Below are 23,874 nucleotides of genomic sequence, written 5' to 3' on the forward strand. Positions count from 1 at the left end.
TGCATTATTTATATTTGCTTTTCAGTCAGAAAGGCTAATAAAATTCATATTCAAGCTGTATGTAATTTGCCTCTTGATTCTATCTGTGATGCAGGTAATTTCATTTGAATAGACAAGTACATTCACAAACTGATGCTGTAGAGAAGTCAGACATAGCGATCCTATTTCTTTTATATTTTGATGCCTTACCTCTCCATCTTTACCATCCCAAGGTTCCAAGATATAAATTTTAGGGAGAGCTCCTCCACCTACTGGTGAGGTGGATCCACGACCAAATGACAGCTCCCTGAAAAAAAATAAAATCATAGGATTAATTAAATACAGTTGTGAATATAAGTTTCCATACCCCTGGCAGAATTTGTAAGATGTGTAATATTTTAAGAAAACGTAAGTTAGACAAAACACGTCTTATTTTTAGTGTTTTTCAAACTACTATGCATCACAGAATAGCAATCAAGGAAGTAATAAAATGACTGTTCAAAAGTTTGCATACTCTTGAATGTTTGGGCTGATAATTACACTCAAGTTGACACACAGGTTGAGATAGCAATGAAAGGTAGGTATCCACACCTGTGCATAGGCAGGGAAATACAGACTGATTCAAATGAAACTCCGAAACCACTTTCAGCAAAAAGAAAGGAACAATCCTAAGCTGTAATGCCCCTGGACTCATTCACAGAAATGGCTCAAGGCAAGAAAGAGCTTGCAGTTTGAAGACCCATTGTGCTGAACAGATTGCTGTCAGAAAAACTGTTTTCAAGGTGAGCAGCAGTGAAGAGAGAACACACAATGGCTGAAATGTAGGACCCGCCAAAAAACACAAGACCATATTAAGGTCCCAAAGAGGCACTGGTAGCTACAAGGAAGGATGTAGATGCTTAACTCCCTTCAAAAACCTGAACACATCTGGATGGAAGAAAACGGTCCACCATTGACCAGCCCCCAATAGCAAGCAAGAGCTGCTGCCTGCACCTTCAGAATGTTTAAGGCCATGCCTTTAACCAACCCTTTCTGCAAAAATTCTCATATCAGTGGAATTTCAGCTTGCTCCTCACACCAGATCTTGAACAATCTCCAAATCCTAAAGTAAGCTAGAGATATAGAAAACTTCCTGATCCAGAGCAAAGTGAAATCACTGCAGAAGAATAACCAAGCTTCAGCAACCGAGCCCTCTTAAGGCCAAATCTTAAGACAAAACAGACCTGGATCGTCATGCAGTATGGGCCCCTGATGCAATAAAATCTTCTTGAGTGGTAGCCTCAGAGGACTGTCCATCAGTAGCCTCTGAAGATCGGCATATCAAGGCCTCCGGGGCCAATCCGGAACCACCAGAAGTACAGTTTTGGTCTGTCTCGCAATCTTTCAAATGAATTTGCCTATCATTGACTATGGTGGGAAGGCATATAATACCTCATTCTGTGGTCAAATGTGAACAAGAGCATCTATGCCCAGCGCTCTCAGATCTCTTCTGCGACTGAAGAACCATGGTACCTTCATCTTATTGGAGCTTGCCAGTGAATCCAGGTACAAGTGATTCCAGTTGCTGGAGTCCCTATGAGTTGAAAAGCTTTGTCTGCCTTCTGAGGAAGTTGGCCCTTACACTGTCCTTCCTAGCAATTTGGGAGGCAGATATGTTCTGGAGATATTGCTCTGCCCACACTTGCGGGTAGATTTTCAAAACGCGCGATTTGGCGTACTTTTGTTGGCGCATCAGGCACCAACAAAAGTACGCTGGATTTTAGTAGATACGCGCGTAGCCGCACGTATCCGCTAAAATCCTGGATCGGCGCGCGCAAGGCTACCGATTCCGTATAGCCGGCGTGCGCCGAGCCGCGCAGCCTACCTCCGTTCCCTCCGAGGCCGCTCCGAAATCGGAGCGGCCTCGGAGGGAACTTTCTTTTGCCCTCCCCTCACCTTCCCCTCCCTTCCCCTACCTAACCCACCCCCCCCCGGCCCTGTCTAAACCCCCCCTTACCTTTGTCGGGGGATTTACGCCTCCCGGAGGGAGACGTAAATCCCCGCGCGCCAGCGAGCCGCTAGCGCGCCGGGACGCGACCTGGGGGCGGGTCCGGAGGGCGCGGCCACACCCCCGAGCCGTAACCACGCCCCGGACCCGCCCCCGAAACGCTACGTCCTGCCCCGAACACGCTGAGCGGATCGGGCCCGCCCCCTGACACGCCCCCCTCGGAAAACCCCGGGACTTACGCGAATTAGGGGGCTCTGCACGCGCCGGTAGGCCTATGTAAAATAGGCGCACCGGTGAGCAGGGCTCTTAAAATCCGCCCCTATGAGTGTATTTACCTCCACTGACACCTGTTGGCTTCTGGTTCTGCCTTGATGATTGATAAGGGCCACTTTTGTGGCATTGTCCAACCTTATCCTTCCCACTTGAGCTCCCAGCCGCTTGGCAAACTGCAAGCATGCCAGTCGAATTGCATATGCTTCCAACTGATTGATGGGTCCACTGCCACTCCTTGGCATTTCACCAACCTAGTACCACCAACTCTTGATATGGAGCCTCTCAATCCAGAAGGCTTGCATCTTTCGTAAGCACTAACCAGTCTGACATCTCCAAGAAAATCCCCTTCTTGAGATGACTCGCTTTAAACCACCACTGCAACTGGACACTCATCCTCACTATGTACTCCTGTGACTATGGATTCCTCCGGGAGAGCAACGCATGCCGATAGGGCCACATGTGCACTCTTGCCGAGGTAACTATGTCCAATGTGGCTGCCATCGATCCTAGGACCTGTATGTTAGACCACACCGTCGGGGGAAAAGTCCATTTCAGGGCCTGAACGTGGAGTAACTAACTTCTGAATGTGATTCTCCAGTAGAAACACTCTGTCCTGCATCACAATGAATCACATGCAGAGATACTCTAGCATCTGAGATGGCTGTAAACTGCTCTTAGCCAAGTTCACCACCCAGCCTAGCAACTGAAGCAAGGAGATCACCTTGCAAGATGCCAAGTGACTCTTGTCTGCACTTTTGGCCCGAATCAACCAGTAGTCCAAATACGAATGGACCAGAATGTCCTCCTTGCACAGAGACATCGCTAAGACCTTCATGACCTTGGAGGTGGTGCTGCACGCAGTAGCCAGCCCGAAGGGCAGGGTCTTAAATTGATGACTACATCCTAAAACAGCAAAGCATAGGAAACAATGATGTTCCTTGTGAAAGGAAAATTAGTTCTTACCTGTTAATTTTCGTTCCTGTAGTACCATGGATCAGTCCAGACCATGGGCTGAGCCTCCTTTCCAGCAGGTGGAGACAGACCAAAACTGATAGGGTATCCTTTATGAGGACCGAGCCTACCCTGCAGCCCTTCAGTATAACCATTGTCAAAGCAGAAAAAGGCATAAGATCAAGCAAGTAACAGAATAACTAGTAATTTAGTGTAAACAATCAGAGCAATAGAACAAGTGAATGAACTGTTTCTAAAATGCTCTTGCATGACTACAACCCCTGATCATTGTAAAGATGCTTCCAGTGCCTGTAATAAAATTCCATGAGAGCCATGCAGAGACACTGACTCCTATAGGGAGAAAACAGGAGAAATTTGAGTGGACAGACAAAAACGGGAGGGCGTCTGGACTGATCCGTGGTACTACAGGAACGAAAATTAACAGGTAAGAACTAATTTTCCTTTCCCTGTACGTACCTGGATCAGTCCAGACCATGGGACTGTACCAAAGCTTCCCTACAAGGGGTGGGACCTGGGTAGTCCCACTCGAAGCACCTGCCAACCAAAGGAACAAAAACATCAAGGCGGTAATGACGAGCAAAGGTATGGAGGGACTTCCATGTAGCTGCTCTGCAGATTTCCTGCGGAGAGACCGACTGACTCTCTGCCCAAGAAGTAGCTTGAGAATGCAAGGAATGAGCTTTCAAACCGTCCGGGACCGCATGGCCTTTGCAGATATAGGCCGAAGAAATTGCCTCCTTCAACCATCAAGAGATCGTAGTCTTAGAAGCTTGTTTGCCCCTATTTGGGCCACTCCACAAGACAAAGAGATGATACGAGACCCGGAAGTCATTGGTAACCTCAAGGTAATGCAACAAGACGTGTTTAACATCCAGACGGCAAAGGTCACCGCCTCCGGACCCCGCGATATCCTCAGCAGAAGACGCGAAGAGTTCCACCGACTGATTTACATGAAAAGAGAAAACGATCTTTGGCAAGAAAGAAGGCACTGTTTTGAGAGACACACCCGAGTCCGAAAACCGCAGAAAAGCATCTCTGCAAGAAAGGGCTTGAAGTTCCAACACCCTTCTGGTGGAGCAAATGGCAACCAAGACGACAGCCTTGAGCGTCAAGTCCTTGAGAGTAGCCCGATGGAAAGGTTCGAAAGGTGCCGAATAAAGAGCCCGAAACACCAAATTTAGGCTCCACGAGGGACAAGTGGGCCAGACGGCCAGTTTCAGGTGTTTAGCATCCCTGAGGAAACGGACTACATCCGGATGAGAGGCCACCGCCCGACCCTCGATGGTGCCCAGGAGGGAGCCGAGAGCCGAAACTTGTACCCGCAAAGAGCTGACAGAAAGACCCTTAGAGAGTCCCCGTTGCAGGAAGGTGAGGACTATAGTGACCGAGGAGAACGGGCCGAAACACCCCACTCCTCGCAGGCGTTTTAAAAAACCTTCCAGACCCGGACATAGGCCAGAGACGTAGACTGCTTGCGAACCCTGAGCAGGGTGGAAATAACCTCTTCCTTGTAACCCTTTCGCCTCAAACATCGCCGTTCAAAAGCCATGCCGCTAGACAGAAACGATCCGCCTGGTTGAAAAATACGGAACCCTGCCGAAGAAGATGGGGCAGGTGGCTGAGGTGAAGAGGACCGTCTGCTGCCAGATTTACCAGATCCGCGAACCACGGCCTGCGGGGTCACGAGAATGACCGGACCGCGATGGAGCTCTATTCTCCGGAGAATCTTCCCTACTAACGGCCACGGCAGAAACATGTAGAGGACGTTGGGAGGACAAGGAAGAGCCAGCACGTCTACTCCCTCCGAGCAATGCTCCCTCCACCGGCTGAAGAACCGGGGAACCTTGGCGTTGCCCAACGTCGCCATGAGATCCAGGTGAGGGGGACCCTTCCTGCAAACAATGAGTTCCATGGCCATGTCTGACAACTCCCACTCGCCGGGATCGAGATACTGGCGACAGAGTCGGCTTGAACATTCTCCTTGCCTGCTATGCGTGAGGCAGCTAGGCGATCCAAGTGCCTCTCTGCCCAGGAAAAGAGCTTGCTGGCTTCTAGCGCCATCATACGACTTCGAGTACCCCCCCTGGAGATTGATGTAAGCCACCGTGATGGAACTGTGACAGAACTCGAACCACCTTGCAGCGGATCAGGGGAAGAAAAAACCTTAGGGCCAGGCGCAAAGCTCGGGACTCCAGGCGATTGATGTGCCAATGGGACTGGAGTGGGGACCAGTAACCCTGAGTCGCTTGAGATTGGCAGACCGCCCCCCACCCGGAGAGGCTGGCGTCCATCGTGACTATGACCCACGAGGGAGTCAGAAGAGGCATCCCCTTGAGGAGGTGTGCCGGCGACAGCCACCACTGTATGTTGGCAATGGTAGAGTCGGAAAGAGGCAGGACCTCCTGGAACTGCTTGGACACCGGTTGCCAGCGGGATAACAACATTTTCTGTAATGGACACATATGTGCAAACGCCCAGGGGACCAGGTCGATTGTGGAAGCCATGGTCCCCAGAACCTGCAGATAATCCCAAGCCGTGGGAAGCGGTATGGAAACAAAACTGTCCACCTGATCGATCAGTTTGAGTGCCCGAGAGTCTGGGAGAAAAACTTTCCCGACCCGAGTGTTGAAGCGAGCTCCCAGAAATTCCAGAACCTGAGAGGGCTGAAGATTGCTTTTGGAGAAGTTGCTTATTCAGCCGAGCGAAGTGAGGAGGGCTAGTACTCTGTCGACTGCGCGAGCGCACAGGGCGGAGAACTTGGCCCTTACCAGCCAGTTGTCCAGATAAGGATGGACTAAGATTCCTTCCCGGCGGAGTGCAGCTGCCACAACTACCATGATCTTGGTAAAGGTGCAGGGAGCGGTGGCAAGACTGAAGGGAAGAGCCCGGAACTGAAAGTGCTGGCCCAGGATATGAAAACGAAGAAATTTTTGATGTTCTTGTAGAATTGGAATGTGGAGATAAGCCTCCGTCAGGTCGAGAGAGGCTAGAAATTTGCTGGGGCGGACAGCTGCGATCACCGCCCTCAGGGTCTCCATTTTGAAACGGGGAACCCTGAGGGCCCGGTTGACCCTTTTGAGATCCAAGATTGAACTGAAGGAATTGTCTTTCTTGGGAACGATGAAGTAAATGGAATACTGGCCGGCGCCTTGCTCTTGTACTGGCACCAGAATGATCGCCTCCAGTTCCTGGAGCCTGACCAGGGTTTGACAGACCGCGGGCCTCTTGGACGGGCCGCAAGGGGAAACGAGATATAGATCCGAGAGGTCCCGGGTAAACTCTAACATGTAACCGTGTTCTATCACCTCGAGGACCCAGTGATCGGATGTGATTTTGGCCCACTCCTCGCGAAACAGAGAAAGACACCCATCTAAGTTTTGTGCGGAGGAATGGACCGGCCGGATCTCATTGGGGAGTGGACTTGGTGGCCGAGTGTTGCTGGTAGCCATCCCGGAAGCCTCGACTGCCCCGAAAGGAATGATACCACGACTGGGACCTGGACATGTCGCCTCTAGGATATGAACCACACGCCCTGTTGCCGTACCGGCATTGCCCCCTAAAGCGGGTACAAGTCAGAAAGAAAGACTTCGATTGTTTGGGGCAGTCCTCTGGCAGCTTATGGACTTTGTTCTCACCCAAGGGTTTAATAAGCTGTACCAGGTCCTCGCCAAAAAGCAACTTGCCCTTAAAGGGAAGAGTACCCAGTTGAGCCTTCGATGAAGCGTCCGCGGACGAATTGCGTAGCAAGAGGCGGCGTCTGGCCGAAACTGTGGAAACCATAGCCTTTGCCTGGACACGAAGTAAGTCATAAAGGGCATCCGTGCCATATGCGATGGCACACTCCAAACATTCCGCCTGCTCTGCCTCTGCAGACGGGAGGTCCTGGGTGCTGAGTAATTGTTGCATCCACCTAAGACTTGCCCGCTGCATGAGACTGCTGCAGATTGTCGCCCGGACCCCGAGAGCTAGGACCTAAAAAATCTGCTTCAAATAAAATTCAAGCTTGCGGTCCTGAACATCCCGCAACGCTGTGGCACCCACAACTGGGATGGTAGTATGCTTAGTTACCGCGGTGACTGAAGAATCCACCTTTGGAATTTTCAACATGTCCAGGCAGTCCTCGGGAAGCGGGTAGAGCTTATCCATAGCCCTCCCAACCCGGCGACCAGTCTCAGGGGCTTCCCATTCCCGTAGGAGCAGTAGTCTGTGCATAGGATGGAACGGAATGTACGCGGTAGTGCCCTAAGTCCTGCCAGAACCGGGTCCGCATTTGGAGTCATTGCCGCCGCCGCCACAGAATCATCCGGCGGGGCATCAATTCCTAATTCCTGGAGCACAAAAGGAATGAGAGGTTCCAGTTCCTCACACTGGAATAAGCGTAGGACACGGGAATTGTCGCCCTCGAGCGGGGAAGCCTGACCACCCGCACCCGGAGAAGGCCTTGTGGATCAGGAACCGCGGCGGGAGACGGCACGGGCATCCGAGGGAGCTTCGGGGGGGGGGGGGGGGGGGGTCCCACCTCCTCCTGTAGGTTAGCTAAATATGATTTGTGCAGTAGCAGCACAAAATCAGACGAAAAATGGGCCCGGGGGGGCGAAGGAGGGTCCGTGTCACACCCCCCCCACCCAGAGAGCGCACCGGGCTCAAATCGGGGGGTAAAAGTGGCGAATTTGGCTCCTCTGCCCTGGGAGAAGCAGAGCCTGCATCGGGTGAAATACCCAAGATGGCCGCCGTTCCCGCGATTTCTCGGGACGGGAACGGCCTGGCCATGCATTGAGGAGCCCGACCCTGGGCTCGAGTGATCTGCGCCGGAGGAGCCCTCCCCACCCGGGAGGCATCAGGAGCACACCCCATCTCGGGAGAGCCGGCTCTCCACAGGCCAGGCACAGGTTAGAGCGCAGCATGAGGAAAAAACACACAGCCGCGAAGAAACAGAAAACAGCTGATAGGGGAGTCCCAGAGGAGAGGAGCAGAAAATCGAACCCCGCTCCCTCCTACAAATAAAAATCTTGCTGCCTTTGTTTTGTTTTTTTTTTTTAACTTGTACAACCAAAGTACAAAATTTGACTGCTTCTTTATTTTTTTTTTTACAGTCACAGGGGAATTCGCATCCCTGAAAGTGCACCCGAGGAATGGACCTCTCAGAGCAAGGCAGCAGACTAAGGGTGAGTGACTGGCACCACCAGTATCGCCCACAAGAAGGTCACCGGGAAGGGAACCTAGGCTGAGCAAATCAAGGGGCCAAGCCCCCCTAGGAACCCCAAGAGTGAGGGAGACAGAACTGTCTCCCTGACACAGTTAATAAAAATGACAGAAATTTACAGGTAATTTTTTTTTTTTTTTTATAAAGAAATCAGATAAAAACAATACTTGCTTGAGCTTGCCCCAGAGAAAAGAATCAAGAAGAAAACCCCGAGGGGAAAAAAGGGCAAGCTAACAGGGAACCACAGGGTGAGCTGTTCCACCTGCTGGAGACAGACAAATACTGAAGGGCTGCAGGGTAGGCTCTATCCTCATATAGGATACCCTTTCAGTTTTGGTCTGTCTCCACCTGCTGGAAAGGAGGCTCAACCCATGGTCTGGACTGGGAATGGGAATATGTAGATAGGCCTCTGTCAGGTCAATAGATATGAGAAATTCCAGTTTGTATTGCCATTATTACAGAACCTGGAGTTTCCATTCTGAAATGAGTCACACACAAATGTTGATTGACTCCCTTCAGATACAGGATAAGCTGAAAGGACACCTCTTCCTTCTTGGGAATGACCAAATAAATGGAATAGCGCCCGTATTTTCTTGCGATCAGGGAACAGGAATTAAGGCCCTCAAATCCAACAGCCTTCATAACATAGCCTCCATTGCCACTCTTCTGTGAGTTGCATGGAGAGACCATAATGCATCCGGAGGAATTCAGAGAAATTCTAGAACATAGCCATCCCATACCACTTCCAGGCCCCAGTAGTCCATTGTAATCCTGGCCACCTTTGATAAAAGCGAGATAGACACCTGTCTATCTCCTGATCCAGTAGGTAAGCCCCCACATTACTGTGAAGATCGAGGTGCTCCCGCCCCAGAGCCCACATCCTTTTGAGGCTTTTTAGGCTGAAAGGTCTGAGATCTTCCAAAGGGACGAGACCTTTGAGTAATTGCTTCTCTGTAAGGACAAAACAGACTGGAATCCATGGAGTGGCCCTTCGCTCCAAAAGGACTCCCCACTATCTTCTTGTCCTCCGGCAACTGAGGAAGCTTGGATTCGCTCAAGATATTCTCAATCTTCTCCAACTCACTTTTGAATAAAAAGAACCCTTAAAAGGGTAACCTTGTGTGAGATTGGTCTTGGAAGTAGTATCTGTTGACTAATTCGCAGTCACAATTGGCACATAGCCACTATTATAGAAGCCACCCCTCTAGTGGCTGTCTGTACTAAATCACAGTCTGCATCAGCTAAGAATGCAGCTCCCAGTTCCATCACTGATCTGCTATAGGACCCCACTCCTTGCATCTCTTGAGAGAGACAAACCAGTCCGAGCCATCACGCAGCAGCAAGAAACAATTCATTGCCATAGCTTCAAAGGCCTGTTTAAGGCCTTTGAAGCTATGGCAATTCCTCACCTTTAGGAATTGCAACTGTTCCCTTGCTTTCAGATCTAAGGGGTACAAACCAGCTAAAGCATGTGCCCCTTTAGAACTTGCCTCTGGGGCGTTCCATTCAAGGTCAAGAGGGAGACCAGAGCACACAATCCCCTCTTTATAGGTTGCTTCGCTTCCACTGGGCGCCCCTGCAGAAAAGCCTGAAGGCCCTGGAAAAACTCCACCCAGGAGAACTTGCTAACATGAAGTTAGCAAGTAGCTTATTTAAAACAAATCGAAGAAAATTCATCATCACTCAGCACATAGTTAAATTCTGGAATTCATTGCCAGGGGATACAATTTCAGCAGTTAGTGTTACTGGGTTTAAAAAAGGTTCAGATAAGTTCCTAGAGGTTAAATCCATAAATTGTTATTACAGTAATTAATAAGCAATAGTAGCTGATCTATCTAATGTTTGGATACCTGCAAGTACATGTGACTTGGATTGGCCACTGTTGGAAACAGGATACTGGGTTTGATGGACCATTGGTCTGACTCAGTATGGCATTTCTTATGAGGATGGATCCATATTGGGGTCCATAGGCCCAAACCTGGCACTCTCCAACCCTTCTCTCGGGGATGCGTCTGCCATTAGGAACAAGAGTGGAGAACTGTCCGCTGTGTCGCCTCCTGCCCCATTCCCCTCAGGAGCCACCTTAGGCCAAGGAGATGTTCCAACATCATCAAAATCTGTAGTAGCAAAATCACCTTGAGCATTTAAACCGTGCTGACACTAGTGTAGAGAGAGCAATGGCTGGATTGCCCTTATATGGCAAGCCTCACAGATAGCAAGGCACTTAGAATTTTTTGTCCACTGCACCATAGTGTTTCTGCACTCTGCTCTAGGTGGTTTCCTGGGTGTACCCACATACGTGCATGCCCACATCAGGACACCGCCTTACGGTGAAAATGCACGCAGAAAAAGAAACCGCTGCTGCAGCCTATCACACAGCTGACTGAACCAAGCCTGAGAACCGGGGCCTAGCCAAAAGCTGCTGCTTAACCAGCCAAGCCCAAGCCGCCTCACTCTACACTAACTCCCCACAAAAGTGAGAGGGAAAAGTGGGTAAGAGGCAGAGGAAAATGCCAAGAGAAGGAGGACCCAGTAAGGGAAAGGGGGATGGGGGGTGGGGAGAGGAGAAAAAAAAAAAGGGCCTAAAACTTGCCTTTTTTTTAAAATATTTTTTTTTACTAGTTTCAACAATAACAGAGGATATACAGAACTGTTAAGTTCAAATAAATATATCCAGTATGGGTTAAAGATTTCAAAACATTACCCCTATTACAATCAGGAAATAATAATACATAAACCCTTATCTGGATTTTAATACAGGTAATTTGGGGTGACAAAATGTTGTATAAGCAGAAATCAAGGAAATAAACACAAGATTTATTAAAGCCTTGGAGTTAACTGGTCTTATCTCTATTTACGCCAATCCCCCCCCTGAAGGTTCTTGTGAGTGGGAGTCGAGGAATACACGTAATTGATATGGTTCTCTAAATATATATCTAACATTATTAAATACCACCACACAAATACATGGGAAACGTAAGGAATACTAAACTCCCTTCGCCCTTGCTTCCTCTCTCATCTCGAGGAATTTTTTTCTCTTAATTTCAGTATTCTTAGTAAAATCCGGAAAAATTTTTATCGGATATCCATAGAATTTTAGAGTTTGATTTCGAAAAAATGTTTTCAAAATTAAGTCTCTTTCTGAAGGGGTAGATAGTTGGATAAACAATGTTGCTCTATCTTCAACAACAAGTTCTTGGGATTGTTCCAGTATTGCAGTCAAATCAAATGTTGCTTCCTGATTTCGATTTTGTTCGCCGTTATTTCACTGGCAGCCTGAGCGAAATAATATATCTTTTCAATTTTTGGCAAATCTTTCTCAGCAAATTTTAACATATTCAGTAGATAGCTTCTGAATAGTTCTCGATGGGATAACAAATGCATTTTAGGAAAATTAATAATCCTTATGTTATTCCTTCTCAGCTGGTTCTCCAGTGTTTCCATTTTCTCCTTATGAAAATTCTCAGATTTTATTAAGTTCACTTGTATGTTTTCCACGTTAGTTAACTTTCTCTCTATCCCTCCGATTTCAGACTCCATCTTCTCAACTCTTCCTTCCAGGACCTGATTTTTTGAGATACTCTCTTTTATCATGCTAGTTAAGGATACAATCGCCTTCTCCATAGAAGAAATAGCTTTTAAAATTTCTTCCAACGTTGTTTTAGATGACATAGATTTAGAGACTTCACAAATCACTTGAATATTCCCCTCGTCCCTCTCATCCTGCAGGGGGTTAGCACTCACAGCGGCTCGATACTGCAGCTCCTCCGGTTGACCCCTGGAACCCGATCTTTCAGGGTTCTCCGAGGGCAACAAGCTTTCCTCATTCCCTCTCTGGGGTTCTACCTCCATGGAAGTTCCCGGTTTCATTGCATGCAGAGCTGATGGTATTGCTTTCAGATCTTCCCTCTCGCTCGGTGGGGCTGGGGCAGTTGGCGCGCTGGGGCTTAATGAGATCTCCGTGGCCTGGGAGCTCAGCGTCTGCTCGTCACTGAGATCTCCAGCGGCCCCTCTCACCAGCGAAGTTACCAGTCCGGAAAATGCCTCCTCTATCCGAGGCTGTCGTGTTAGCGGAATCGGAGTCGAGGTAATATTCTTTACTTTGGCTTTACGCTTTGTATGGGGCATGATGCCTTTTTTTTTTAATCCTGAGTTCCGCCCTCCCTGGCTGAGAGCATGATCAGGTCACTGGCTACAGAACATAAGAAATTGCCATGCTGGGTCAGACCAAGGGTCCATCAAGCCCAGCATCCTGTTCCCAACAGAGGCCAAACCAGGCCACAACAACCTGGCAATTACCCAAACACTAAGCAGATCCCATGCTACTAATGCAATTAATAGCAGTGGCTATTCCCTAAGTAAACTTGATTAATAGCCATTAATGGACTTCTCTTCCAAGAACTTATCCAAACCTTTTTTGAATCCAGCTACACTAACTGCACTAACCACATCCTCTGGCAACAAATTCCAGAGCTTAATTGTGCGTTGAGTGAAAAAGAATTTTCTCCGATTAGTCTTAATTGTGCTACTTGCTAACTTCAAGGAATGCCCTCAATCCTTCTATTATTCGAAATGGATTTTTTTTTTTTTTTTAAGTTTACACCTGGTCAAGCTTCCAGACTTAAAAGCACTCAACTGAGGGAGGGATCAAAACAGGTGTCACCTCAGGAGCTCAAACTCCTAATCTTCAATCTTCAATTTATTTTTTACCACAAGCAATCCTCACAAGGGAAATATATGTCCACCATCTACTGGAGACAGAGAATTCTGGTAGGCTGTCAGGGTAGGGCTATGTCATTATCGTTAGCAAGTTAGCTTTAATCCATCTCCCATCTACTAGTAGGAGTGCATAACCCACTGGTGTGGATTGGCCTGCCTGAGTGGAAAATCTGGTAAACAGAAGCAGATAAGGACCATTTGGCTCACCCATTCTGCCCAGCTTTACCTTGCTTACACTATTCTACATCCTTTGAGGAGATATGCCCGTTATAATATAAAAGCTTGGCTGCCATTAGTTGGCATGTAACCAAGCTGTCTGCTGCCTATGGTAGATTTATTTATTTAAGAGATGACTAGTCAACCTCCCCCATTTTTCCCCACTTATGCTTTTCAACCTGTGATGTCTACACAGATACAAAATTCACTTAACTCCTAAATATTTCTTTAAGCACTACAGTTTTACTTTTTTTCAAATATCACTGACCCTAAAGTCCTTAAAATGAGGTATGTTTTGTCTGCCTTCTCTGATATGCATCATAAAATTAAGCTCACAGGCATGCAAAATAATTTTGTAAAACCAAATTAGTACCTGAGAAACTCATTGATTCCTTGCTCACTGAAAGATCCTTTTAAAAGAGCAAACTTCATCTTCCGTGAGTTAATTGCTGCCATGGCAGGGTATCCAAAGCCCCCAATTCCTAGCGATTTTTCAAGATCCAGCTGAGCACCAGCTTCTGTCCACACCCACCTTAAACACAATGAACAAGCATGATCACTTTGTACACCACAAATGTATACCTTCATTCTACTGCTCTAGTCTTTTTTTTTTTTTTTTTAAAGATGCTGGTATGTTTCAAGTTTACAGGAAACAGCAAAATGATGTATATGCATCATTGGTGATAAAGAAAAAAGAAAAAAAGTTTCATCCAAAATGAATCTCTGTAAAAAAAACAAAACAAAACAAAAAAAACCCCAAAAAACTACAACCTTCATAAATCTTAAGGATGGTGTACATACACACATTTATATAATTGTTGAGAAAAATAAAAGTACTAGGATTTATTAAATAAGTTCATAACCCTTGTCAAATCTTACACACAGTAAACAGCAACGATCAAGTAGCTTTAATCAATTGAAGATGACTTTAAAGTGTACAATAGTATCACCGATAACGACAGCTGAACAAACTGAATAAAATTCCAAGTTAACAAAAATCTTTGGGATTGTTTTTAGGTTTTGAACATGTACTTAATTTAACACATGAGATGGTGTGTGTGTATTTCAGAATGTTAAGTGCATCTCCCAGGTGCTGACTTAGACCTTATGCCTCATATCAGGGACATATGTCAAAATACTTAAGTAAAAATATATATTTGGTTATATGTTAATTAAATACATGAATATACAAGCACACAATTTAATGAAGTTGATCATAAGCTACCAAATATGTAAGGCTAAATCGGAAGCATGCTACAGACTACACTCTTAAGAGATCCAGCAAACTTGAGCAGGGATCATTTCAGACTGTGGTATTCTCACAGTCACTCCCTAGTATGACATCCTAATGAATATAATTATGAGATTTGCATACTTTGGGTCTCCATTACATGCAAATATCTTATATGCATATTCATTGTGGCAATCCTGAAAACCCAACTGGATAGCTGTGCCTCCAGGAGAGGGTTGGGAAACACTGGATTAGAGATGCCATAAGGGACATTGGAGAAATTACTTACCTGATAAATTTTGTTTTCCTTAGTATAGAGAGATAGACTCAGGACCAATGGGTTGTGTGTTCCCCTGCTAGCAGATGGAGACTGAGCCAGGTTTCAAAGCTGACGTCTCCCTAGCTATATCCCATGCAGTGACCTCAGCCATTCAGTTTTCTCTTCAAAAAGTCATTGTGGACATATTATTGAAGAACTTGGATACAACTTGATTAAAAACGATTTAAAAACTGGAGACCGCCACTGAACTCAACCAACATAAGCACCAAAACTCAGCAATACTATAAATGCCCCGAACTAGGGATAGGGCAACGGCTTACCTGTATTCATATGAAATAGAGGTTTGCCTCATGGGTGATTCCTTGGCAGCCATGTGTGGGATGCTGTGTCCATCTGTCTACACTAAGGAAAATGAAATTATCAGGTAAGTCATTTCTCTATTTCCTAGCGTGTAGCCAGATGGACTCAGGACCAATGGGATGTACAAAAGCTACTCCCAAACAGGGCAGGAGGCTGCTCGTGGTCCGGTTAGCATCACACTCGCAAAGGCTGAGTCATCTCGGGCCTGAATGTCCAGGCAGTAGAACCTGGAGAAAGTGTGTAAGGAGAACCACGTTGCTGCTTGACAGATGTTGGCGGGAGACAGTAACTTAGCTTCCACCCAGGTAACTGCCTGGGCCCTGATAGAATGAGCTTTGACCTGAAGGGGTAAAGGCTTCCCTGTCTCTACGTAAGCTGCCTTGATTACTTCCTTGATCCAGTGAGCTATGGTAGCTCATGAAGCTGCTTTGCCCTGTTTCTTTCCCCTGTGAAGAACAAACAAGTGATCTGTCTTGCGCACTGGTTCTGAATGTTCCAGATACCGCATTAAGAGTCTGCCAACATTCAGATGACGAAGGCGGCGGTAGTCTTCCGTGTCCTTGTGTCTATCCAGGGATGGTAAGGAGATGGATTGGTTCAGGTGAAACTCTGCGACTACCTTTGGTAAGAAGGGGACAGTGGGAAGCTGTACTGTTCCTAAAGTAAATTGGAAGGATGGTTCCAGACAAGACAGCACCTGTAAGTCAGAGATGTGATGAGCCGAGCATATCACTACCAAGAATATTGTCTTTAGTGTTAACAGGCTTAGCGACAGGTTGTGCAGTGGTCTGAAGGAGGGCCCTGCTAGGAAGTCCAATACTAGATTGAGGTTCCTTAGGGGGACTGGCCATTTTAAGGGTGGTCTGAGTTGTTTAACCTCTTTTAGGAAACTGGTCAAGTCTGGATGTACCGAAAGACTGTTTCCGTTCACCTCGGCCCTGAAGCAGGAGAGGGCTGCCACCTGGACCTTGAGGGAGCTGAGGGACAATCCTTTGTTCAGGCTGTCCTGTAAAAATTCCAGAATCATGGGGGATCTTGGCCATCCGTGGGGGCATCCTGCACTCCCTGCAACAGGTCTCAAATATTCTCCAGATCAGTATGTACGCCAGGGACACTGAGAACTTCCGTGCGTGGAGCAATGTGGGGATCACTGCCGCTGAATAACCACGCTTCGTCAGGCGAGTCCTCTCAAGGGCCAGACCGTAAGAGAATAGAGTTGGGTCTTCATGAAGATTCTGGCCTTGCTGGAGAAGGTCCTTGTGCAGGGAGAGGTAGAGAGGACTCTCCACATACCACAAGCACCGGTGCCAATCCAGGGCCATCACAAGGGCTGATCCTCTGTGGTGTTCGATCTTGCGGATGACCTTGCCCAGTAGAGGCCATGGAGGGAAGGCGTACAGTAAGTCCTCCTCTGGCCAGGTCTGGACAAGGGAATCAATGCCTTGGGAGCGCTGATCTCATCTGCGACTGAAGAACTGGGGACCTTTCCCATTGAGAGATGTAGCCAGTAGGTCAATGGATGGGAGGCCCCAGCGATCTACTAGAAGCTGGAATCCTCTGGTCGACAGCCTCCATTCCCCCAGGTCCAGGCTTTCCCTGCTGAGAAAGTCCGCTGTGACATTGTCTTTTCCTGTGATGTGGGAGGTAGAGATCCCTTGTAGGTTTAATTCCGCCCATTCCATAAGGGGTGTGGGGGGGGGGGGGGGTGGATGGAGGTCTATTTCCAGAGTCACCTGGTGGCTCTTGGTTCCTCCTTGGCAGTCTATGTAGGCCACCGTTGTTGCGTTGTCAGACATCACGCAGATTGCTTGCCCCTGGAGCCTATGGCTGAACTGTAGACATGCTAATCTGACTGCTCGCACTTCCAGGCGGTTTATGTTCCAGTTCGCCTCTTCCTCGGTCCACTGTTCCTGACAGTCAGCTCCCCTCCCTGGAGGCTCTCTTCCAACAACTTCGCCCTGATCAGTCAGTCGTCCAAGCAAGGATCCCTTGTTTCCTCAATGCCGCCGCCATGACCACCATGATTTTGGAGAATGTTCTGGGGGTGGTTGCCAGGCTGAAGGGTAACACTTGGAACTGGTAATGTTGGCCCAGTACTGCAAAGCGTAGAAAACGCCAGTGGTCTTGACAGATTGGAATATGGAGGTAGGCCTCAGATAGGTCCAGGAAGGTTAAGAATCTCCCAGTTGCATTGCCATTATGACAGAGTGGAGGGTTTCCATGCGGAAGTGAATTATCCCCAGACGATGGTTGATGCTCTTGAGATCCGGGATGGGTCAGAATGAGCCCTCTTTCTTGGGCACGATGAAATAGATGGAATAACACCAGTATTTACTGGGGGTGTAGGTACTGCAGTTATAGCCCTCAGACTGAGAAGCCTTATTAGTGTGTATTCCACTGCCAGTTTCTTGTGCTGGGAGTGGCAAGATGTCCAGAGAGATGCTGTGGAATTCGAAAGCATAACCATCTCGTATGATGTCCAGTACCCATTTGTCCGACTTGATTTCAACCCACCGCTGATAGAAGAGGGAGAGTCTGTCCCCTATCCACTCTTCCCGAGGCCGGGTCATCAGCCCAACTTCATTGGGAAGTTTGTGTCGAAACTGAGCCCAAACCTATTCTTTTATTGGTTGTCTGTTCCGATAGGACTGAGGTCTTCGAGGGCCGAGCTGACTGAAATGACTAGTTTCTGTAGGGCCGGACACGCTGGGAGCCTTTGGCCAGACCCCTCATGGGTGAGAGGCACTGTGACTTTTTTCTTCTCTTCCGGTAGCCTAGGCACTGGAGATTCACCCCAGTTACTGGCTAGCTTCTCCAATTCGCTTCCGAATAGGAGAGATCCCTTAAAGGGCATCTTTGTGATGTTCGCCTTAGAAGTTGCGTCCACTGACCAGTTTCACAACCATAACTGTCTTCTGGTCGCCACCACTAAGGCTACTCCTCTAACAGAATTTTGAGCTTGCATCCGCCAGGAAGGCCGTGGCGGGTTTGGTCCCCTCTCCGGCATGCACCCCAGAGCTATCTGCCTCTCTGGAGAGAAGCAGACACGAGCAAGCCACCAGGGTACAACAGGAAGCGATCTGCAGTGTCATTGCTGTCACATTGAAGACTTGCTTAAGGATGAATTCCAACCACCTAACGTGAGCATTCTTCAAGGCCACTCCTCCCTCTACAGGGATAGCTGTTCGCTTCGAGATGGTGCAGACCAGGGTGTCCACTTTTGGGAAACGCAAGCGTTCCTTGACCGCTGGGTCCAGAAGATACAAGGCTTCTAAGGCCTGACCTCCTTTAAAACTTGCCTCCGGGGCATCCCATGCCAGGTCAATCAATTCCTGGACTGCTTCCAGCATTGGGAAATAGCAAGGGGCTTTCTGTAGAGACACCAGGATGGTATTCTTCTTTGGCTCTGACAAAGGGTCTATGCCTGGAACTCCCAGAGCCTTCAGGGTCTGGGAGAATAGGGCCGGTAATTCATCTCTGTGGAAAAGAATCGAAGCATGGTCTGGGTATGGCTTCAGGCCTGGAGGGGATTTCCCTGTCCTCTAACAAATCCCCGTTGTCAGTGGTGTCTGTGTCTCTTGTCAGGAATACCCTTGGTGAGGCGAGGCATGACCCAAGGCATGCTGATAGGGCTGGGAGGGCGAGGCCTTCCCAGTTGGGGTTCAGCCTGGGCTGACTGCTCCTGAACAAATTCCAACCAAGAGAAGGCCGCTAGGTCCATATTTGGCCCAGGAGGAGCTGGGGGGCGGGGCTCTCGCTGAACTGCCCTCTCCTGGGGAGGACACAGCCCCGGAATTGCTCAGGTCCAGGGCGCTGCCGGATACGGTTGTGGCTGACCCATCCTCCGACTGGGATGGGCCAGGCTTGGAAAAATTTTGAGAATCCAGTCCTCCATGAGCCTCCTCACTGTGCTGACACAGGAAGGAGTCCAGGTCAGACTGTGCGGTCCTAATATGGCAAGCTGCGCAAAGGGAGTGTCGTCAGCTTCTTTGCTGTTGGGGCCATAACCTCTGTAGCTTGCTTGTTTAGCTGGTTGATGCCTCTTGAGTGTGCACAGACTCGCCTCGGCATGCCTAGATCCAAGCGGCCGCTTATGCACGAAGGTGTGCGTGCGCTTAGCTGTGCACATAACTGCACACATATGTGTGTAATTACGCACACATTAGGCCGGCCCACACTGCGCGTATTGACAGATGAAGGGGGAAAATGGCACCAAACCGCGCACAAGATGGCGGCGCCCAGGATCGCCACATGGAGAGTCCACCGAGCCTGAAGCGGGGCCTAGCCCACCGGGGGGGAGGAGGGGGGCCACTCAACCCCCTCGGAAACCCCCTTCCCTTGCCCGAATTAGATCAAAAAAGATATCGGTACGGCGCACTGAGCAAGAAGATCGGAGGAAAGACTTACCAAAGCCCTTCCACATCTCTGGTTTAGAGGCGTTCTTCTCTACCTACCTGGTCTCAGTGCTTACCAGCTGAGTACAGAGATGGTCTCTGCTGCGGAGGGAGAAGGCTTAGGCCTTCACCGCCGTGCTTGGCTTCTGCATCCGTTGCCTTACAGCTGCTTCAGCAGCAAAGTCCATATTGGGAGCCAGCTACCGGACCAAGGCACATCTCTGAGGGATCTCGGAAATCACCTCAGGAATTCTCAACTGGGGGGAGGGACCCCCTTAGGTATCACCGCAGGCGAGTAGGGCTCAATCCTCTTTTCAATTTGAAGATAGCAAATGTTGCTTACCTGATGTAACAGGTGTTCTCACAGGACAGCAGGATGTTAGTCCTCACAAATGGGTGACATCGAGGATGGAGCCCTGTACGGAAAACTTTTCTGTCAAAGTTTCAACAAGCTTTGACTGACACTGGCACACTGGGTGCACTGAGCATGCCCAGCCTGCAATTATCCCTGTGAGCCACAGGTGTCTCCCTCAGTCTCGTCTTATAGCTAAAAAGCGCAAGCGAAACTAAAATAAAAGTATGCAGACCCAACTCCGCGGGGTGGCGGGCGGGTTTCGTGAGGACTAACATCCTGCTGTCCTGTGAGAACACCTGTTACATCAGGTAAGCAACATTTGCTTTCTCACAGGACAAGCAGGATGGTAGTCCTCACAAATGGGTGAGTACCGAGCTGAGGATGCCCGGGAATGCACCAGATACACCGCAGATGCGCAAAGGCGTAATGACTGAGGTGGAAATGGGAACAGAGGGCATCCGCAACACCATAATGGGTTCGTGGAAGGATGTTGGGTAGTGAATTGAAAAAAGTAAGAGTAGGTGGACTGGCCAAACATGGAGCATGCCGGCTAGTCAAATGTAAGCAATAATAGGCTGCGAAGGTATGGAGAGGACTCCAGGCTGCAACCTGATAAAAAAGTACAAGCAGCAGTAACCAAAGGGAAGCTGTTAAGGCTAAGACGGACACAACAGTATGTGGATACCCACAGTGTTGTAGTGAAATGTCTGCTTGTTGGTAGGAAAGGAAATATAGACCACTTAATCAGAAGGATTAGGTCTGTGTGGCCACTGGAAGTAGCAGCTTGACCCTTGCATGAAGGAAAGAGTCAAATGGAATTCACATGGAATGCAGTGCAATGTAGATAGAATGTAAGCGCAGCATTACTGTCCAGGAATGTGGAAAACCCAGTCTCTCCCTAGGGCGAGAGAGAGAGGTTAGGAAAAATTAATAGAGTATTTCCTGAGGAAAGGAGATACAACATCTACCTGAAAAGGATAGAAAGTTGAATGCGTAGAACTACTCAGTGGCAGAGGAACGGAGTCAGGTGAGTATGGAAAGAGTGCATAACTCACGGACCCTGCTGGCAGGAATGACATTAAGAGGGAAAGAAGTTCCCTTGCCAAACTGTGGAAGAGAGGAATGGAAAGGCTCAAACGTAGAATGTATGAGACTTATAAGGAGAATATATATGTTCATTCCGTGATTAGAGAAATAGAGGCGGCTTGATCAGTGGATAATCCATGGTAAGCCGACTCAGAGAGGATTACCGAAAACGGGAACCCAACTCCCAAAACGATACACCTCCTAAGAGAAAGGTGTATCTATGTGGAGGATGTCTGGAGAACAGAATCCGAGGGAGTAAGAAAAAATGGTGGAAAAGTAAAAGGGGTAATACCTCTTTTTTTTTTTTTTTTTTTTTAGCGTCAGGAGGTAAAGCCTGCCATATTAAACGGCAAGATTTATGTTTAGAAGGTTTTGTGACGCTACCAGAACCTAAGAACATCAGTAAGTCTATGATTTGGGACTGACTGGTGAGAGAATAAAAGGTTACTGATATGATGGATTGAGAAGTATGGGAAAGCATACTGATCTCAGTCAGGGAGTGGGGAAAAGAATACTGAACCCCATCCCAGTTCAACATTAGAAGAATGCTGGCTACGAGAGGCAGCAGAAGAGATATATTGAAGAGGCCTTTGATGGAAGAAAAGGCATCTAAGGGAACGCATAGGAAACATGTGCAGGGAGCAGAACCTGTGCATCGTATGGAATGATGCAGACGCCGAGGAAAGTTTAGTTAAACTCAGCGTTAAAAGATTTGCCCTGTACACATGTAATTGAGACCATTCGAGAGGATAGAACCTACGTGGAGAAGGTCTGATAGAGCGTTCATTAAATCTCTTAGATATGTGGCCCAAGGACGCATGAAGTGAACAAGGGCCAAGGGTAGAGCTGCGCAGCTGTCTAGCAGAGCAGCTAAGAGGTAATGCGTGCTTATGAGTTGGAAAGCACATTGTCCCTATGCTGTCTGTCTGTATGCACAAAGAATTGTTGCAAAAGCAGTATTGGAAGGCATAAGGGCATAACTCATGGGTGCAACGTCCAGGAAGTTTATGAGAAACTATGCTGGAGTGCAATAGATGCATAATGGGTTGACAGCTTTCAGGAGAAACTTTATAACCCTAAGGAATTGCGAGCATGAGTCGAAGGAGACTAGGTCCTAGTTCGAACTGGGATAAGAATCAGGGACGAAAGCAATGAAACCACTTAGGTCCATTGAGTATAGAATGTCACTGAATATAACCCATAGCAGTTTTGAATTATGAGAAAAATGCATAGTGGGAAGAAACCCCATAGCCCAACCATGAAAAGTTGAAAGGCTGAGGTTATGGAAAATATGCGCAGGGACATATAACAATGAATCAGAATGTCTGTGCGCATGCTGGACAAGAGGGTCTTAAGACTGTGGTGTCCAGAAGTGTTACAGAAGGGATTTATGGCAGTGACAGTAATCCCAGTTAGTAAATGTATAGTGAGTCCTGAAAAAAGTGAGAGCTCCTTGCATGTACTGAAAGTGGTTAGCAGTAGTCTATGCAAGGAAAGTGAATGATGTTACACTCCGCAGAGAAAACAGCATTCACCAACAGTGATGCAAGAGACAGTTCACTTACCGAAGCTGGTGCCAGCGGCAGAGCTTGGGGTTGTAATGTTGACTCACCATAAAGCACATAGAAACATTAAAATAATGTACTTACTGCAGTATGGAGTGATGGTAACCAAAGATACCATTGTACCTGTGACGTCTAAAGAAAGTTGGATTTTCTTAGGTCCAGGATGTGCGGAGAGTAACTAATTTTCTGTTAAAAGAAAGAATAGTGCAATTAAAACTCCCCAACCCCCCTCCCTTCTCCCCTCTGCACTTCGTAGCGCCTGGGGGAGTGTACCGGGACTTTGGTACAAGGTGGGGTGGCCGCTCTGATATCTGACCAGATGGGAGACCAGGAGGTGTCCCAATGGAGGATATCATGTAGGCTCCTGCAGGTGTGTGAGCGGTAAGTGGTACCCGCATTTCTGTATGCTGTACAAGGAGACACTGAGACCTGTGGCCAGGCCTCAAGGTGGACTTGTACATGGGGCAATGGTTGCTGAATCTCATGTTTAGCAGATCAGCCAATGCAGCTGGACCTTGGTTGGGAGGGAACCAAGAGTCAGAGCATTGGTCGGCACAGGGACTTGTTACTGACAAGAGAAGAAGCCCTGCTGCAATCCCAAGAAGATAGAGGGGTTCTCCTGATATTGTGGCTAACATAGCTAACATAGCGATATGTGACACTAATACAGTTCTAAAAGGCACATGACCCAGAACTTTTCGAACCACGGTCCGAATGGGAGAACACAACTCTATGGGAATGCCGCCGAAGCGGGTACTTACCATCCGACGTGGATCGCCACAAGACGAGCCGGTGAAGATTGTTGACTCCGACGGTCTCCGGAGTCCTCAAGGGTAAGGCCGGGGACGTAAACGTCCATCTCGCTCTGAAACCCGGTATGGTGGCACAGGTACAGAGGAGACAGGCCAGGCGTGAGTGGCGTTTAGACTGCTAAGTGTAACAGATGGCCATAGTCCCACACCACTTGACGGTGGGGCACGCCAGGAACAGAGGAGCCCTAACGGAACTCATGTTCCCTTCCCTCGTCACAGCGGCTCGATGTGTCGTGACGCCAATGCAGAAGCTGTCGGACCTGGATCCGGAAGTTCTGGATCACCAAGGACTGCCAAAACTGTAGGAACAGTGCTGATGGCAGTGGTGATGTCGCTCTGCCCGAGCGTTGTCCAGCCTGGAGAAGGATGGCACCGATGTGCTGGATGGCGTCAGCGGCGGACGATCACGATGTCGGCGATGATGGGTGCCACGGTGCTCGGC

The 23,874-nt window shown here is 48.3% G+C and overlaps 1 protein-coding gene across 1 annotated transcript in view; it reads right to left on the reverse strand.

Moving 5' to 3' along the window:
- Window positions 1-23,874, reverse strand: part of PDIA6 (protein disulfide isomerase family A member 6) — a 166,606-nt gene that overhangs the window by 5,341 nt on the left and 137,391 nt on the right. Inside the window, exons 11-12 of the mRNA XM_029595893.1 lie at window positions 13,723-13,881; window positions 190-286 (exon numbers count right to left, since the gene is read on the reverse strand). Coding sequence (XP_029451753.1) covers window positions 190-286; window positions 13,723-13,881 — 256 coding nt within the window. The remainder of the gene's footprint in view (window positions 1-189; window positions 287-13,722; window positions 13,882-23,874) is intronic.

The sequence above is a fragment of the Rhinatrema bivittatum genome, chromosome 3 (genome assembly GCF_901001135.1).
Source record: "Rhinatrema bivittatum chromosome 3, aRhiBiv1.1, whole genome shotgun sequence".
NCBI lineage: Eukaryota > Metazoa > Chordata > Amphibia > Gymnophiona > Rhinatrematidae > Rhinatrema > Rhinatrema bivittatum.